Source organism: Cardiocondyla obscurior, linkage group LG13, assembly GCF_019399895.1.
Source record: "Cardiocondyla obscurior isolate alpha-2009 linkage group LG13, Cobs3.1, whole genome shotgun sequence".
NCBI classification, from domain to species: domain Eukaryota; kingdom Metazoa; phylum Arthropoda; class Insecta; order Hymenoptera; family Formicidae; genus Cardiocondyla; species Cardiocondyla obscurior.
In genome coordinates, this window is record NC_091876.1 from 3,595,179 (window position 1) to 3,615,143 (window position 19,965).

General features: G+C 40.5%; 2 protein-coding genes across 4 annotated transcripts in view; one reads left to right on the plus strand and one right to left on the minus strand.

The window, feature by feature from the left end:
• LOC139107503 (lachesin) overlaps positions 1-16,612 on the plus strand; it is a 53,353-nt gene extending 36,741 nt beyond the window's left edge. For both annotated transcript variants that reach the window (XM_070665158.1, XM_070665159.1), the window contains exons 2-10: positions 12,195-12,398; positions 12,619-12,989; positions 13,172-13,331; positions 13,416-13,709; positions 13,874-13,980; positions 14,070-14,259; positions 14,356-14,379; positions 14,484-14,596; positions 14,683-16,612. In XM_070665158.1, the coding sequence (XP_070521259.1) occupies positions 12,195-12,398; positions 12,619-12,989; positions 13,172-13,331; positions 13,416-13,709; positions 13,874-13,980; positions 14,070-14,259; positions 14,356-14,379; positions 14,484-14,569 (1,436 nt within the window). In that variant the 3' untranslated portion in view covers positions 14,570-14,596; positions 14,683-16,612. The remainder of the gene's footprint in view (positions 1-12,194; positions 12,399-12,618; positions 12,990-13,171; positions 13,332-13,415; positions 13,710-13,873; positions 13,981-14,069; positions 14,260-14,355; positions 14,380-14,483; positions 14,597-14,682) is intronic.
• Positions 16,272-19,688, minus strand: LOC139107502 (BBSome complex member BBS1-like). Of its 2 annotated transcripts, none has more exons than XM_070665156.1 (7): positions 19,279-19,688; positions 19,010-19,187; positions 18,692-18,901; positions 18,290-18,585; positions 17,950-18,199; positions 17,690-17,869; positions 16,272-17,385 (listed from the first exon to the last, which is right to left on the minus strand). In XM_070665156.1, exons 1-7 carry the CDS (start codon positions 19,290-19,292, stop codon positions 16,987-16,989), a joined length of 1,527 nt encoding a protein of 508 aa, XP_070521257.1. In that variant the 5' UTR covers positions 19,293-19,688; the 3' UTR covers positions 16,272-16,986. The 2 variants fall into 2 exon arrangements, with proteins under 2 accessions (XP_070521257.1, XP_070521256.1); XM_070665155.1 differs by having other exon boundaries at positions 16,272-17,613.
• Positions 19,689-19,965: the final 277 nt, after the last annotated feature.

The window sequence follows — 19,965 nt, forward strand, 5'->3', positions numbered from 1 at the left end:
AAAAAAAAAAGAGATAATGACGCGCGATAATATTTTTCGTCATAAAGATTTATCTAAAGTAAAGGGCTGCTGGGCCGTATATCGCGGTAAATCGTTGGCATTTAGAGCATGAAACTGCACCGAGGCTGTATCGTCGGCTCAAGTAATAAGCCCCGATGATAAGATTTCATCGTAATACGAGGAAAGCGAGCGCGCGTCGAGTCGCAGGCTCGGCCCGGGTCTCTCGTTTAATTGCGCGAGTCCAATAAAAATGAGTAATGCCTCAAGAAATATCGGAGCCGCTTCTTCCTCGAGGAACTCTCCGTTCGCGCTTCTCCGTCCCGCGAATGCATTTGCGATAGCACGCGATAATACGTTGAACTATTAAACACTACTGAATTCCGGCATCGAGGAGACGAGCACCGATCCCATTTGCATTATCGCCGGAGGTCTAAGTGCACGCATAATTTACGCAACTCGGTGAATACCACCGTTTTAAATGTATACAAAAGTTCGGTTTGACATCTCGAAGACGTTCGCAATTAACGTAAAATAGAAGATCGTAGAAGAAGCAAATTTTCAATATGCAGTTAATAAAATTAAATTAAATTAAAAAATCAAAAATAATTAAATAGTTAATTTTATTTTGCGTTAACGTTTGCCAAGAGATAGTGAATATCGCAGCTGCCAAAATTTTGCGCTGGCTAAGGTCCCTTCAAGCGGAACAGCATGGTGCGCGTCTGGCGCGCGAGGGTTGTCCTCCCCGTTCCTTTGTTACGAATTCTATCGTTCCTAATAATAGGCCCTACTCAGAGACGCGTCTCGCATGCAGCGGGTGTTAAAAACGCAGGCAGTTTCCGTCGTTGTACAACGCGGTGTGCGCAAACAACGGACGGGGGTGGGGGAGGAAGGGAGGTTGTTGGCACGCGGCTCGGTCGCACGTGGAAACGAGAAAAGCGACGATGAAAGGGCCCTCTTGTTCATACCGTCGTCCTACATTTTCGACTGTTCTCGTTCCACGACTCGAGCATCCGTTGTGGTTCTCCAACGTTCTTTCTCCCCCTGCCTCCCCCTTTTCCTTCGCGCGGATCAATTAAACGCGATATTACTCGGTTTATTGTTTGCTCGTACGTGTCTTTCATGCACCCGGCGGGCAATAACTCGTAACTCGTTTCAAAGAAGTCATTCAATCGGCTTCTTTCTTTTCACATCTCGTTCGTCGCGTTTATATGAATAGGAATATGAAAATTATATACTCGTACCTTTATTTTTTAACCGCCTCGCCTTTTTTTGCAACAATTAACAACCAAGAAGAAAACGGGCATTTTAAAGATTCAGACTTTTAAAATGTAGAGACGCTGCGATTCGACGTGATTGACCAGACTTCTGAATTCCTTATAGAGCAATTAGGTGCAAGTGCTTTATCGGTAATACTGATCGCGCACGTCCCCGCGTTTATAACCCGCGTTAGCGGGTAATTAGAACAATGAGTGGCGGCTGATCGTTGGCCGCGACTAAATTTAGTGCAAGTCATTAAGCCACCATGTAAATCAGCCGGGCCTGTTGCTTCGTTCCTCAGCCCCGGAGGCCGATGACCTCGGTGCGGCATGCAACTAGGAACAGCGAAATTAACCGCCAGAACAACATACGACTGACCGTCCATCCCGATATAGCCGACGTATTACGCGAATCCTTCCCTCCGTCTCCCGCTAATGTCGCGCGCTTCTGCCAAGCTTCGTTCCCGCTGTGTTACTTGATTTCTTCCATTACTGGAGTGTGTACGAGCGCGATATTAGTCCAAACGTGACCCGCGACGAAAGCTCCTGACAAGCGGCACGTCTCGAAGTTTGTGTGCCTCTCGGAATGCCGGAGTAAATCGATTAGAGAGATTTTTAAATATAACATAAATCGTCAGCGTACGAGACGACGAAACGTGTCGTTTTGACGCCGTTGTCGACGGCGTTGAAAGAATCCAGATTGCCAAACGTAATTTAAATAGATTTATTTTCATCATAAATAACATCGTTACAAAGATTAACATTGAGAATATATACGAGTGGAATATTTTGCAATCAAATTTTATGATTACTTTTATCGATACATGCTCACGTTTTACTTAAAAATTCTCTCACTGGCACTGACGCTATTTCTTATATTTTTCATCACGATTGCGCAACTTGTAGACTCATTCGCTGAGCTTCTTAACGCAAGCAGACGTCTCGAGCAAGCTGCCGCTGGACGTGCGAGCGTAGTCGCTAACAATTATGCGAGACGCACATCTTCGCGCGAGGCGCGGAGTCGCGCTTTCATTTAAATAATTTCGTCAACGAGTCGTTTCAATTTGTCCACTCAACTTAATGTCCCGCTGAACGGTGGTATGCGTGCCAAAGATCCAGAGGCAGGAAACGACTCATTTTCGTGCACGAAGCACGCGAGACTTTCTCTCGGAGAGCTGCGATACTGTACTTTCTTGTTCTCTTTCTTCTCCCCCGCCTCTCCCTTTCATTTCGCTCAACGTTCTTGGTAGACGGGAATTATCTTCGTTACTACACACGATAATTTCTCGGCTAATGTGTATAATTCACCAAAGTTCGCCGCCACCGTTGTACGATTTGCCTGAATTTTTCTTTCGCTAAATGGCGTCCAGCAAAAAAAAAGAAAAAAAAACCGCACACTCGGTCGCGCTAGGAATTCGGTACGAGGCGGCTTCGCTCGTTCTCTCCGTCAAAGTTTCGTCCGACGAAAAGTTTGCCATTAAAAGGCGAACAAATATTAACCATTCGTCCCCGAGCCCACTTCATCATCGCGGTATCATCGTTTCTCACAGGGTCAACAAGAGGAGGAAAGAGAAAAGAAAAAAAAAAATATAATATCGTCGAATTCTCTGGAGTCTGTTAACCAGATAGTCGAGTACGTTCTTTCTGCCTTTCACCTTCCATCGCATTATTATTCTGTTGCAAGAGCCGCTTCTAGGCGGAGGGAGAGAGGACAAGTTTACTGAAGCCCGGTAGCAACCGCGGGCGCGGTTATGCTTAGCTCGAAGAAGCTCTTCAGCGACGTCGGCGTTCGCCTTTTTTGCCTATGCGAGAATGATCCCGCGTCTTGACCCTCGTTTATAATAACGACGTAATTATCCCGAGCGCGTTAGCTGCGGTCTCGCGAACCCGGCTTCTGAATGGCGAACATTATTGTTATAGGATATACGTTTATATATAGGATTTACTTCCATGTATTATTCATCTTTTTATTCATCGCCATTGCTAAAAATACGACGTTTCGATTGAATAATATTAAATAAAATAAAAATAAAGAAGTACTCGTTGAATAAAAATGGGGAAATGTCCCTTCCGGCTTGTCGCGTTAACCCTTTGACGAAGTTCATTGGCGTTTTTTTTTTTTTTTTTTTTTTTTTTCCACCGTGCAGCGATTTCCTGCCGGGCTTCTTCGACCAAAGTCGTATCGTAATTTCTTATTCAGAACTCGCGCTTCGCCGGGATTCTGAACGATACTTTGTGCCGTACGGGACAACGATCCCCATTGAGACAGAGGCGAGTCTGAACGGTGAACATATTAGGAGACAATATAATCCTTGAATCGCATCTGCGGCGCCGCGATGAATGAGGTTGAAAACGGGTGGGTGCATCCACGGCATGTAAATGCGAACGACGACAATGGGGGCCTCGCGTAAGCGCAACCGGTTGCGTAACCGGAAGAGAGTGCGTTCGGTTCGTACCGCGAGTAAGTTTATGCGTTCGACTGCGCCGCGAGGGTGATTTATAACGGTTCGCGGAGCGCCACGGGAACAAAGAGCCATCGGGAGGATCCTTTCCTGTACAATGGAAAGCAAAAATCCGAGGCAACGGCATCCGGAAATTTACGCGAGGCACTAAATTACCGATTTAATCATTAATTCCACGTCTCTCAACAACTCGCGCGTAAGTAGATCAATTTGATTCAGTAGATTGACAGGTATTTTACCTCCGAGTTTCCTCGCTTTCTTTCCCTTCAGATTTTACATACGCAGGGAAAAGCAAAAAAGGGAAAAGAAAAGGACTTTAATTTTTTTCTTTTTTTTATTCGTTTTACCTGCGATGGGCAGACTATCTCTCATTATGAGATTACTAGCGGATCGGACCCTCGCCTAACGGCATCCGATAATACATAACGAGCATCTGCGTAACGAGTATCCTCGGCGAGATCGCGATGCGCGATACGAAAGGGCCTTGAGGTACAATATAGAGATTGGTAGCGTCGCTGGCTTGGATAATCCAGGATGAAGGTGCTCTCGAAACGAAGGTCGAACCCAACGCGCGCGGTAAAGGTCAGCCGTTGATATGCCATAACGCTAATCGATCGAATCGCGCGTTCATATTTTCCTTATCTTTCTCGACTCGAGCCTGGTCGCGTGTCACGGAAAGCGGATCGACCGGCGCAATGAAATCAGGAATTTGACGCGAGATACTTCGACGTCGAGATGCGCCTTTAATAACGTTCGTAAACCCTTTAAACAAAGCTATCATTTTCTCACTCAATCTATTGTAACGATGCAATATCGATTGTCGTCCATCGGTCACGTAAACGCGACGTAAGGGGTCAATAAAATTATTTACAATCGTCGCTGTCCTCCCCGAGGAAGCAAAACGCGTGCCCGGTTGACTTTCCAGCGAGGCCCCGCTTTTCCATATACGAAACCCGACAAACTGGTCCCGGCAGTGTCTTCGCAGAAATGATACTATCGCGCGGTCGAGTACTCCATAAATTTAAAGAGCTCACTGGACCTTTCTTTTTTCCTCCGGGCGACGAAACTTTACGGTGCGCCATGCGGAAGTGCACGGTGCAGTTGTCGCAACTGACTTTTGTAGGAGCTAATTAATCGTAATGTTCGAAGAGAATTTAATTATTATCTTCGTTTATATCTCGAAGTACAGATGCGACTGTTTTTGAACGCCGAGCGATGCTGACCGATCAATTAATGCGGATCTATTTATGACGAGCGGCGGTCAGCGCATTGCACAACGGCGCATCGATCTGCGTAGTGTCAAGGACCGAGGCTTTATCTGGACGAGTCCGCGACATGGTGTTTTCATCGGGGATTTACGGGAACCCCTTCCCCGTCGGGTATCCGCGCCGCGTGATTTACCGTGGACCGTCGACAAGCGGGTCAACCGTGACTAACGGGTGTTGAGGTCTTACATTGTGTCCCGGTGCGCGATTTGCATCGAATCCTCCTCTGTATCGAGAGGTAAACGCGCGCAAACGTATTTACGGCCCATTAGAATCCATCGCGATCTCTTAGCGCGAGCGTGATTACAGCTCGCGCGAGGCGTAATTACTCGAATCTGATATCTCTGTTTAATGATCTAATCTGGCCGGCATCCGTCCGCGATTAATAACGGTCGAGCGGTTCCCATGCGTGCAGGTGATCGCGCGCCTGCCGTAGAAATAAACTAAATCCCCCAACGATTTATCGCGTTTATCGAGGAAAATGTAATAGGCACGCGTTTCCTCGAAGAGGCGGCGGAGCAATTAGCACGGCGAGTGGGCAACGTGAATGGGACGAGCGTCGCGAGCGGAAAAGAGAGCGAGGGACGGGAGGGAAGATATCCGCGAAGAAGATGATTACGGGCGGTGTAAGCCCCGCGCCGTGCGCCCATCTCGTCCCGTTAATTGTGACAGTAATGACGACTGCGCCGGTAATTAAGGATGTCTAAGTCGAGGAACGTCGGAGGATGACATCATCTAATAGCGACGTGGCCACCTGACGGGATCGAGCGTACTCCGCGACAAATAAGGATCAGTTGTAAGAGAAGGAGGGACGTGTACCAATACTCGCGATTGACTCAGGTGTGTTAAGTTACGCGGTAAATTGAACGTTTCGTGCGTGGCGCATTTCGCGGCCGGTCGAGCGTTAAACGGTCGGCTTATCGCCGGTAGACGCAATTATCGTGCTTTAAAGGTCGGACCTGCTGAGCGCACGCACTGACGCATTAGGAACGAATGAGCCTTCTCGCCGTTCTTATCTCGACCATCGTCCGTATGGTCCCGACGTTACCTATATTATTTAACGCACTTTAAGATTCGCACTCTCGCACGCACGGCCGGCCGGATCGCGGAATCTGCCTGCGAGAGCAACGCATCACTTCACGCGGACCGTTTTCTTCTTCTTTCGCTTTCATCGGCCGCGCATCGTTAACGTAACAGTTTGATAATTGATAAAGCCTTGGCGGCGTCGATTACGGGACAGTTAACACGTTTCCCCGCGGACACCCGCGTTAATTACAGCCTCGCGTAATTTGCGAGCGAAATAAGACAGTTGATTTATAACGCGTGGGAGATGTCAGAAGTAAAATTTATCGTGCATTTAGCGTACTCCGAGAATAATTCAACTTGACCTCGCCGCCTCGCAATGAAACGGTCTTCGGCGAACGACATCCGGAACAAATCGCCGTGACGCTAATGTTTTAAACGCAGTCATCCTCTCTCTTCTCTTTTTTTTTTCTTTTTTTTTCTTACAAACTGGACTTTAAATCCGTACTTTCGATCGAGTTTCAATATACAATCCCATGATCACCTCTAATTTTCAAGAGTTTTCAAGAATGCACTAGTGCTTTTTTGTTTTCTTTTTCTTTTCTTTTTTTTACCGGGGTGTCATCACATTTGCATGGGTTGGCGTAATATGTCGGATTAAATTTCGGTGTACATTATTTTGCTTCGTCATGCGATACGATACCGTGGGCGAAGTGATGTAAGGTATCTCCTTCTCGCGACGTATTCTTTTATACGAACGGTAATGAAGAAGATAACGCCATTATACAACGCGTCGGCGGTGAAACATTCCTCGGCACTCGGTGAAGATAATCGCTGCATTATTTAGAGTGCGCTTTATTTGAAAAATACATAACGTGTTAATTGATGTTTGCGAAAGCGTAGGCCGGCAACGGCGGAATTAAACAATTATGAATAATGAAAAAGAAAAATCGTGTTGAAACATTCTGGGAGGTAGAGAACGTTCTCAGTTCAACGAATTTATGAGATATCTCTGCGAGAAAATGATCGACGCTTCGGATCGAGCTAATTGGGAAAAGTCGGGCGGTAGAAAATTGAAGTAAAGGAGGGTAAATGTCCGTTCGAAAGCGTATATTTCCTTGTGGACGCATTACGGCCGATCCTACCAAGTTCACGCCCAACCAAGGGAAGATTAATGCTATTCACAGCACCATCTCGTGTTCTTGATACCCGAAACGATCCGGTCACGCGCGATTTAACATGGTCATCTCTCTTTCTCCATGAGCTGACTCACTATTTAACGGTCTTTTAAATTGCCTACGATACGGCACCGAGCTTTCCCGTGAAGGCTCTCGATAAGACAGAGGAACAAATAGGCCTAATAATACTCCCACGGCGATGGAAATTATCCGTACGTCTATCGTATCAAAGAATGGAAAGCGCCGAGTAAAATTAATAAATTATCGCGGTGTAATTTATTAAAAAAAATCGAGCTAAAGTCGGCGACGTCATTTGCAGATATTATTACTTAATATGACACTTGATAGATTTATTATTTTTTTTATTTTTAGATTTATTTCACTTAATAAATTTTTATAATTTTAATTTAATTAAAAAAAATTAATAAATAACGATAGTGATCGATGAATTGAAATAAATCAAGAAATAGGTAAGAGCGGAGGAACGGATGGCACATTTTTGAGATAAATAATCCTGCGGCGATGCAGCGAAATAGCATGCAAATTTTCAGATTCGTGTCTGCATTTTCGATGCGCGGCTAATCGCGCGATTCTTAGAAACGTTGCTTTCCAAACAAGGGAAAGTATCGGTAGGCGGTGATGAACGTGCGCCTAGGGCTCGAGCTTCTGCGTGACGGGACTTCGGGATCGCTGCCGTACTGCGAATCAGGTTCATTGTGCTGCGAGACAAAGATTCCTCGCGGAAATCATTAGGCAGATTCTCCAGTTGGTAATTATCGCAACTATTAGTTTTAACCCCCCGCGCACTTCAAGTTTTACGACCACCGCGAGAGAACGGTCCGTTAGGACGAACAAATTCGTACTTTTGTTGTCGCGCAGTAGATCGTCGCGTCCGATCGGGTTTCTCGGAATATCATTACATTCGTGAGGTACGTTAGTCCCCAAATAGGCGGCAGTTCCTGAGAAGATCCGATGAAAGACGATTTTGGAGCTGTCTAGAGTGTGTTGCCTCTAGAGCGCTCGGGCTGAATCTAAATCAGGCTCCTCTGAACTCGATAAAAGTCCTGCCGTGCACGCGGAGTAGTTCCTTACGCGTGCGTTTAGATAAACACGAGGCATTCGTCGATAAAATTATTGCGTCAGCATTTTATCTCGTTTTTTATTTATAAGAAAAGAAAAAAAAAGAAATGAGTAATATTTTTGCGCGATCTTCAGAATGGTACATTTATTGCGGCCTATATATCGCAATATATTTGTTTAACGAAAAAGGAAAAATCCTCGCTGAAATAGCGCGCGACTGTTAATCTCTTTTTGCGCGACATCCAAGCGCCTAGCTTTGCAGATTTCGCGCTGTGTTTTCGATATCTTAGCCTTGCGCTCTCACGAACGTGCTTCTTTCTTGTACATTTTGCTGTCACCGACGACGCGGAGCCAGTAGGGTCGTATGACGACGGCGACGGCGGAGCATCTGCGGACCCTGCGTTATCTTCCCGTTTGGCATACGGCCAGCTTTCGAATGTCATCCCTTTCGCTATTTCTCGTACGGGCGTTATATTCCTCGCGGCAGCCGCGCCTGGTTATTTTCGCTGATCTCGCGGTGGCGAACCGGACCCGCGAGACCGGCCACGGCAGAAACGGATCACACCGATTCGTACATGCCGAGGGAAGACGGTTGAACTTCTTCTTTTTTTTCCTCTTTTCTCGACGGTGAGGTTTCTCTCTTGAAAAAGAACGCGGCTCATCAGAGGGGAGAAAACACGCCGACGATCGCGGAAGTTGGGACAAGTCATTCTGGAAAGTTGAGATATAGAGCGAGAGAGGAGAGAGAGCTTTCAGTTTTGTTGGAGCAAAGTCGTTCACCTGTGCCTGACCACGTTCGACTGCATCCAGTTGACTCCGAATATAGATCACGAAGCGCATGAATATGAATGATAATCTTCTGGCAATCGGTATTAAATAATTAGATCGTTAGACACCAGGTTCTATAATCCCGATTCTATTCTCGTTAAAAAGATACTCGCGTACGAATTATAATACATGAGGATATAAGTCAGGTTCAGAATTAAAATTCCGATTCCCGTTTTAGAACGTATCTTCTTCTCGTTGAGATTTTATTTCGTTTATTTCGAACGCGAAAATAAGTCTCTCCTTTGGACCAGACTTTCTTCGAGTTCTTTTTTTTTTATTATTGATGGAAATAAATAAATCTTAGGGAAAGGAGAGCTAACGTTATTAATAATTACGAAAGTAGATATTTTTGCACGATTCTTTTTTATTATTTATTATCCGGAGGAAACGCTCGCTCGTCTGGTGCCAAATCGAATAAGTCGTGCAGACGGCAAAAACATGCAGACGACTCCGACGGGTCAATTCGGCCAATGGCACTCCCCGTTTTGTTGTACGCACTCCAACATGCTGCACCGCGTTGCACATTCCGTTGACGTCGTCCACCCAACGTCTCTTCTTCGCGGTATTCGAACGCATGTGCGTGCGTGTGCGCCGACTTGGGGACCTCTCGGGGGGATAAGAGTGCGTGCCTCCCGGCAATAATAACCATTAAGGCGTGAGAGAATGCGAGGGCTGACGTCACCCATTCAATATTCGTGTGTCAAGCCGTCGAACGCTGTCAAACACGGTTGCGAAAGCGGTCTGTGTCAACGTGACGTTGACATTGTAATCCGATTGTCAATGCCCTCGAAGAAATCCGCCGAAGGGTATCAGTTTATTCGAAATATAAGGGAGAGGCTCCGAAACTTTATGTCGTCTGTCGGAAAAAAAGAAAGAAAAGAAATTGCAAGCTCAATGATAACGTAAAATAAACCTAAAGAGGCTCTGATTGTTCGTAAATCGCTGCCGATGTTAGATTGCGCGAGAGGTAACTTTGCTTCGAGAAGTTTAAAACGTGGCCTTCGATGTACTCGCGGAATGGAATGTTGGCACGGACTCGCAGGGCCAACTTCCGGGGATGAGGCAAAACAGCGGCTTCGAGAACAACGCTCCGCTTGTGGAATCTGAACTTGCGTCGAGAACTCGGTGTCTTCCACCCTCTCGGTTGTAGCGCGCGTCACCGCTTTCCCACGAGGGGAAGAGTAAGGTTTGCCGGAACAAACAAAGACATTGGCCGGCCAACGCGAGGGAGAAAGACACGATCGATAAGAGGAACTCTGAGATCGTTAAGACGTTTCCTTTAGCACCCCATGTGCTACCAGGCGAAAGTCATTCTCGGCAACCGACGAATGATCACGGGTATACTCTCGCGCCTTGAGACACTTCTAAGAAGACAGACCGACAAAAAAAAATTTTATTCCCAAGATGCACCTATAGGAACATTAAAATAAAATTTAAAAAAAATAAAAAGAAAAAAAATAGATCGCTCAACTTAAATAATTTTTTTTTAATTAGCAAATATACATATATCTTGCTTTTGTACCGAAAAGTTGAAGATGGAAAGATGCCGTTGCGCTTGGTAACTCCGTGACTCTCACTTGCGTCTATTTTACGTAGAATCCGAATGGCTCCAGCTGCATCGGGGATCTCGTAAACGGAAGTCGTCTTTGAGCCACGATCCAACGAACCCGTACATCTCCTCCTCCTCGTCGGCGCCGGGGAAGTTATTTCTGACGCTCGCGGATCTGCTCGATCGCCGTAACCGGCCTGTCCGCGGGGATATGCATCCCCTAACATTTTCGCGAATCCGAGGAACTGTTTTTCCACTCTCGATACGCCGGTAATTTACGGTCGCGCGCGCCCGTTGATTCGCGGGACGAAAGCTCGTCGTTTCGTCTACGTTCCACCCCGATCTCGACCTCGTTGCTGAAATAAAACCGCGCGTGAGGGCACTGCGGGACGATGACGTGTCCCGCAAAAGTAACGTGACCAAGGTTTACCGAGTCCTTTCTTTTAGATATGCCGTCACGATGTGACATCAGCCTCGTTAAAAAAGCTTGCCCACAATGTAAGATGGATTATGCGGTTTTCGCACGTCCGTTATTCCCTGCAGATCACGTCGGCGTTCCTCGAATCGTTAATGGAAATGCGAACGAGACTAGCCGCGGTAAATGCCAGAGACTCTTCTCTTTCGCAATCCGATGAGTCGCTATAGATTTCCATGTTGATTCACGACAGGAGACTCTAGTTCTGACACGTGCGAACGTATGCCGGAACTGTCGATCGTACTTTTCATTCAGCTGCTCTTTGACAAAATAATCACGCTTCTTTTTTTTCATTTTATTTTAATTTAAAACTTTAATTAAAAGCGTTCTTTATTTTAATCTTATTTTTTTTATAGAATCCTAGCTGTCGCTTTAATAAAATCGGGAAAGAGGTCAGGAAGAAATATTGTTTCGCAAAGATTGATGCAATTTTCATGCAATTCTGCGATTTCCAAATGAAAGTATATTTCGAAGTAATAAATTTGCTCGACAAACGAGGAAGATAAATTACAGAAATAGGTTAAAAATGTCAGACTCTAACAACACTATTAACGGGCAAACCACACCTTAATGTATTTCGTATACCTTGATCAATTTAAATCATTGCGCCGTTCCTTCGATCGATGCTCTCAATCTCGCCTTTCAGCTAAAGTCGTCAAATGTTCCGACATTCTATTTCGTGCTCGACAAATATTACAAAATCGCAGTTTCTCTTTACATTTATTATTCCGAATATATTATTATTTATTTTATTATTGAGATAAAATATTTACACATTGCCAATATTTGCGGTGATCTTTTTCGAGAAATAAAAAAAAAAGTTAGGACCCTACGCGACATACATAGCCGCTGGTGTGCGCACCGCGAAGTGAATATAAACTATGGACGTAATGTTCCACGACATTAGGTCGGCTGAAAGAGTGCGTGGGTTTCTACATGGAGTGGATTGAGCAATAAGACACCCCGGCGCCTGTTCGCGTGACATAGTCTCCGTTGAGAAAATTCCGAATAAAAATACGAGAGGGTTGCAATTCGATCGAAGCGCGTGAGGGTAATCATATGTTTCCTTTAATTACAGGCTTGTGCAAACCGTCTAAGAGTACAGAGGAACTGGATTATGAGGGTGACACTCCTTTCGACGAAGAAGACGAGGAAGAAGACGACGAAGAGGTCGACAATACCGGGATCGCCGAGGCACCTCCGCAAATTTTATCGCAGGCAATAAGCATTCGCGTGAAAGCTGGAAGTACGGTTAAACTACCTTGCCAAGTGGTCCACACAGGTTTGTAAAACAACAGAACATTTTTTTTTATTCGCTGAACAGTGCAATGTCACAACGCTCTAGCCAAAATTAATTTTTAATTTACTCTTAAACGTTGTTTAGTATTTTTTTCAGAATTTTTTTACTGCAAGGAAATTATTTGCCAAAAAGAAATTATTTTATTTAATAATATTCATGAAATAATTATGACGTAATTAACTTTTAATTATTTTTATTTTAGACAATTACGTATTTGCGTGGATGAAAGACGACAAGTATCTATACGTCGAGTCGCAGGCACATACAGAGGACTATAAGAGAATCGTACGACTGCCGGACAACACCCTGGTAATTTATAATGCGTCGGTCGAGGACAGCTCCGACAATTACAAGTGCAGCATTCTGCGGAATCCCGACCCCATAGTCTTGACTCATCGCTTGCTGGTTGAGAGATCGCATCAAGACCCCGTGTCTCCGCCGCCGCAGCATTCGCATAAGGGGATTATACGCGTGACACCCGAGAGGAAAGTCGATGTGGAACAGGGCCATAGTATCACGCTCGGTTGCGAGACTGACATACAACCGCCGCCTGAGATCAAATGGTTCATCGAGGTGAAACGTCATTAAAAATTTCATTGATAACTTTAATGCCGCCACTCTTATCGCGATTTTTTATCGTTACAACAGCACCATCATATTTTTTGCATGACAATTATAAACGCTAAGTAAGCAGAGTCTTAATAAGTTTAAAAAAAAAAAAAACAACGCTAATTCTGTAACTTCCTTTGTTTCAGAGCAAGAAGGTGGATAATTACAATCCCGATGATGTGATTGTGGACGGAAATTTTATCACGATAAAGAGAGTGAATGAGTCTTTCAGCGGTCTTTATCAGTGTCTTGCCGAGGACGGCTCAAAGACGCCACCAATGGAAGCCATCACCGTCGTCGTTCATTGTGAGTTAATTGCTTATTCTCGTTTAGCTTATACAAGCATATTTATTTACGTTAATGATTTATACGTTCCGCTTTTTCTCGCAGACAAACCTAGGATCGAAGTGGAGAAAAGTATAGTTTACAGCGGCGCGGGAATGGAATCGGAATTGACGTGCATCGTGAGCGCTTATCCCGAAGCAATCATATCGTGGCATAAAGACGAAAGGAAACTTACGCATAAGAAAGGATCAATTGTGATGCATCACGGGATAGGAATGAAGGGCAACAAGACCAAGCACGTTTTGAAGATCCTGCACACTTCGGCACGGGACTTTGGCGAATACAAGTGTCGCGCAGAGAATCCTAATGGCCACGATACTAAAACTATTTTCCTAACAGGTATAATTACTGTTATACATGTACATTTTTTTTATATAAATTATGTAAGATTGATATTTCTCTTAGAAAGATTAATAAATTGTGAAAATATATAAATAATTCTAATTCTCGTGACTCGCTTAGATAGCGATAAAATTATTTATTCATAAAATCATATGTTTTAGGAGTGCCTTCTCCAGCAAAAATATATGGCGCCGAAATGATCAACGATGATACAGGACTTATTTTAAAATGGCGTTTGGAGAGCTATTCACCGATCAATGAATATAAGGTTTGGGAATGTTAATCATATGCATTTTTTTTTTTCTTGGTAGAACTCGTAAAGTGTGATAGTTGTAAACGCAATTTTTTGCTTTACAGTTACAATACCGCCGCAAGGGTGATAAGGAATGGAACGTTGTTAAACCTGAAGTCAAAGACGGCACAGGAAATCAATTTATGATAGAATATCCAATTCGAGACCTTCAACCTGGATCCTACGAAGCGATCTTAAAGGCTAGAAATACATTCGGATGGTCTATGGAATCGGAACCACATATATTTAATGGAGGTGCGTATATAAAAAAATATTAAGTACAATTAAGATATTAACACAAATAAATGATAAAAAATGACAAATATTAAATTTTGTCTTTTTTTGTTTTAGATTATCCACCTGATTTGCCATTAAGTATGTAATTTTTAATATTAAAAAAACAATTTCTTTTAAATAAGACATTAATTTTTTTAAATATTCTTTTACATTACATTCTCAACTTATTTTTTTATTTACAGAAGAAAATTCGGCATCTGTTCGATCTCCCGGAATTCTTTTAGCGTTGATCCTAGTCGTTTTATCTTGTGCCTTCACAACTTTGTAACTCTTTACTTAAATCTAAAATACGTAGGTAAGTGTAATAACGTAAATTTATGAATAAAAGATAAAAGCTAATAACAAACTTATTTTAATAATACTGATTTATTTATGATGTAGATAATTTGCTGCAGCCAAAGCAACACCTGCAAACGCCATGGTGGATTATTAATGTAGGAACACTTAGGAAACACAGCTCATGCTCATGCATCTTGCTTCCTTTTTTCAATTAAAGTTTATTTTACGCATATTATATGTGTAATAAAATTTTTTGAAATATACGGGCATTATCGAGGCACATTAATATACAATACATTTTATGTAGTTAAAATTTCGTAAATTTTATTGGCATACAACTCACCTAAGTGTTCCATTAAAGTGTATTGTAAATGAAAAAGATGAGCATTTTAATTGTACTCCGTAAAATCATGGATAACTATTAAGGGATACTGTACTTTAAAATATATACATAATTTATATGCTTTATCATATACTCATATGTACATATGTATGCACATACATGTGTATGTATGTGTATGTATGTATGTATACATATAATATAGTATTCACTATACATGCGTAAGCTCACAGAGACACACAATCATATTATTATAATTTATTTTTGTATGCTTAAGATTATTAGAAACGTGTTCAAAGATGTCGCTTGGTGCCATGTACACGGGTCTACTACTTCCGAAAAATCGTGTACAGAATCTGATCTGTTGTCCACAGTGCACGCGTGGAAAGAATATGTACCTAAAATAACGTAGTGGAAGTAAATGTGTAGTGACGTATGCTGTTGCGATAATACATCGTGTATAACTGAGTCGACGAAAAGTATAAAGTTGGAAGCACTCATACTGTTGTACAAGAATTATTCATTAAAAACATTACGTCCACGTTCTTGTATGTTTGCTTCCAATAAAAATAAATTTTTTTTTAATTTACTTCTACGTTTCTCGAATATGTATAATGTGATGGGCGAGTGATGAATGTGATTGAAGTGAATATGCGAAAGAATGACGTTCTATAGTGTTTTCCAATAGTTTGCTAGCTTTTAGTGCTGATATGTTGTTATATTGATTTATAATTAACGTTATATACAATACCATAAGTAACCATAATCGTGTAAGAAATTGCCTATTTTAAAAACGGTGTGTTTGTCGTAAATATCACAACATACATAGGTACATAAAACAGCCATATATCTTCTACATTTCTAAAATATTCAGAATATTCTTTATGCAAAAATACATATACGTACAATTTTGATATGCTTAAAAAACAAAACGTCATATTTTAAATTACAGATCGTGAAATTTAAATTGTATTTTAATAATCATAAATATCTCATAATTATATTTATGTATTATTGCGATTAGTTATTACAGAAATTTGATTACTTTCTTTTACCTAAAGTATTACTTTCCAATGGCAACAAAATTTTTTAATCATATTTATTAAAGTTACAAATGCTTATTAGAAAATCATTATTAAAATCTAAGTTTACACTGTACTTATTTTAATACATCGACGCTATTTTAAAGCTTTTTTAAATTTATAATTATAAGATAAAAGATTTATCTTTAGAAGCAAGAATGGCTATGGGAAAGATGCAACTAAATAAATCTAGAAAAATTATATTTTGTCATCAGTCTACTTGATTACTAATTATTGAAAGTTAAAAAAATTTTAATAGTGAAAATTGATTACATATACATGATACATGATTCGAGCTCGATTATAATCGAACTTGAAATTGTAAAAATACGTACGTAACATATTTTACATTTTTTCATCTTTAAAAAGTTGTAACATATGTCGAAAAAAGCGTTTTTTTTATATTTTAGTTACGCAATTTTATCTTATATGTGTAGATTTAAAAGTTTTACTTTAAAATAATATATATACAATAAGGAAAGTTATTAATCGGAATGCTTATAAAACATTAATACGCAACACACCTGATGTGCATATGAATATAGCTTCTTGTTGCCTTAATCAATGTAACATGTACAATCAATAAAACGAAAGATATATTAATTCATAAGATTATATGCAAGATTATATACAAATACATAATAAATAAAGAAAATAAAAAAATTTTTTATTGTAAATCATTAATTATAACTTTTTCAATAGTGTAAGAAATTCATATTAAAATTATTATGTTATACATATATATTTACAATATAATAAAAAATTTTTTTAGCCTGTCTTTAAAAACCATGTTACATCAAATCAATTCATATTGCCGCTTTTCCGTATTTAAAGTATCACGTAAAATATATACGTACGTAGTACAAAAAAAAGAAAAAGTAAAAACAGGTAAATTCTTTTAGATAGGAGGATAAGATAAAATATATTTTTAATTGAATAAAATACGCATTTACATTTATTAATGCTTTTCAATAATCATGCTCTTCAAACTTCAAAATCTTCTTCGGCAGCTGGTAATATTACAGTCGTTACAACTAAAGGTTTTGGATTTGATTTCTTGCAGAGCAATATTTTAACTTTTCCTGATATTTGAACTTTTAAGCTTGCACTAATAATTAATGGTATAGGTACTGCACTTGGTAACAACGGTAAATTTATTACACGAGGCTTTACATCGGTATCCTCGCCTCTACAGAGAATATACAATTCCGTTGGGGACAAACCTTCAGAAATATTTGTTACTATAATACGAATCATGTAATTGGGACCCAAACCGAGAACGTTGGTCTCTAACGTGATAGGATTTGGTCCTGACGCTTGATTTTCATTTAAATGTTCGGATGCTTGTTTGGCCGTCGTCAAACGTAAACGGAGAAAGCCTTGCTGAAATGTATTGTGAATTTTTTTTGCTTCAGCTCTCTCTCTTATCGTTTGATCGACGAATAATCGCGTTTTTTTCGGTATCGAGAACTTAGACGTGTTATTAGACGATGAACTTGATATCGAATTGTTGGTATTAAAGTCAGCAGTACGTTTTAGAATTTTCATGCATAAACCACCACCGACAGTAACCATAGCTATAGTTCGTTCTTCTTGTCCCATTCGTCCATACTACATATAAAAAGATCATGCATTTATATTTTACGTTATTTTTTACAAATACATTTAAATATTAAGAATACAATACCTTAAGAGCAGATACAGGTTCCATAACTTTGACTGTATCTACGTGATGTTTTCTATCATAAATACGAATTCCATAGCCCACTGTGCTTACAGCTAACAAAGACAATCCGCTTTGCGGTACTGGCAAGCTTACTAGATCCAATATTATACCAGGAATATTAATTTGCCACAATTTTATTCCCTGTAAACGTATTAATAGCAAAACATTTAATATAAAATTTTGATGTTATATTAAGGTATAGCGTTTGAAAGAAAATTTACCCTTTTTGAAAATCCAACTAGAGTACCATCCATAACAGCTACCGCCGCTCCTTCAGAGGTAAGAACAGAAATAGCTACCGCGGGTGCGGATAATGTTTCCCAAAGTTTCACAGGACCACCTCTTTTAATTGTTCCTATTTTTCCATCTCTTCCAATGATCATTATATGACCATCACCTGTCCATAAACCGTAACTAGCAAATGCTGCTGGAACCCAATCTAACTTATGCTTATCCATAACTGAAAATGCTCTGCAATTAATTACATACATAATTTATATGTGAAAAATATGCTTAAAGTATGTCATAAATATTTTTTTTTTAATTGTACAAGAAAAATACCTGGGATCCAAGACAAGAACTTCACCGGTCTCGGTTCCTAATATAAGACAGCTACTAGCAGGATCGTTCCACGAGTCTCTGCGAATTAGTGCGATTGCTGTTAAAGCATTAGCTTTGACAAGTGGAACTCGTCTATATTGTTCCGCGAAACTCAATCGTAAGTTATTATCTAAAGAGAGAAACTTCAAAGTACGGGGAGAGAGAAATGCTGCTCCAAGTTCTTTTAATAATAGCTCCAAATCATCCGCGAGAGTCAGTACGTTTAACTCCTCGTCTAGTCCACATTTATGCCAAATCTGTCAAATAAAAATATTATTTTTGTGAAAATAGATATTTTACAAAAAATTAATTTATTATTAATACTTAATTATTATTATTTTTATACCAACAAAACATAAGTACTTCTCGTTCTTTTGGATGAGCATCAATATATGGTAGACAATACTTAAAAAAAGGTCTCATATTTTTGAAAATATATACACTAGCCCCAGCTCCTACTGCAACTACAGACGAACGGGGTTCTGCATTTTCTGTATAAAATCCAACTACTCCACAGGGAGGATCTACCATATTATGCTCAGTTATCTGATCACCTCCTTTATACACGCGTATCTATTAATAAAAAAAAAAATGACATAAATTAGTGATATAAAGAACTTTAAACCATTCAGAAAAAATAGACATTTAATGTATCATTCTTTTAATTGTAAAACATTATACCTTTGATGAATTACTTCCAACTGGTCCTAGATCAGCACAAATAAATCTAGCATCTCCATCACCAGTTATATCAAGCATATCAAGTCCACCTGGTAGAGAAAATAAACCGGCACTTGGTTCCCAAAGTGCTTCTAGCCAACGGCTCATTCCAAGTCCTCCAAGAGACTTATGATCAGCTCTAAGAAATATATTTGACAAAGATAAAAATGTAAGTATACTAAATATAAATCACATACACTTATTTTATAATTACAAAAATATTTTCTTACCTTAAACCATGCATGATGGCACATTTATAATTTGCCTCTTCATAAATAATAAACTTATGTAATTTGTCACTTACATATTAGTTTTATTATTTATGTCTAATATTGTATTAATTATATACACACGCGTATATACACATAGCACACGTTTCAAACTAAAATACAAATTTTTATCGTTTTTACAAGATTATATCGATTTATAACTTGACAAATTGACGCACCATGACTAAAAGCACACGCGTTAGAAATTGTAAAATGTCATGTGCTTTGTTTGTATATTTATTTCCATGGAAACCTGTAATTTAAGTAGCGCGAAAGTAAAAAATTTAAACGCACGCTTCTCATTTTGAACAAATTATAGAATCTAAACTCATATGTTTCAAATAAGCAAAAAATTTAAAGTATACTACTGACGTGCAATAGTTGAGTTATCCTTATATAAAAAAGCGTGTGAGACGTCTAAATCTTTATATAAACTAGCGCGCCAACCAATCACAGCGCTTCATCGATCGCCTGATCGCGAGTTGGTAACGGACTATGTGCCTCGTGCTACTGCATACTACTAGAGGACACGGCGATCACGCGGTTCGGGTTCGAAACAAAAATGTCGAGGCATCCGTGCGTCGTAGCCCGTTTATCGTGTTGAATTCGAGGATTTAAGACGGTCGGGAGTGTCGTGGGTGACTATCT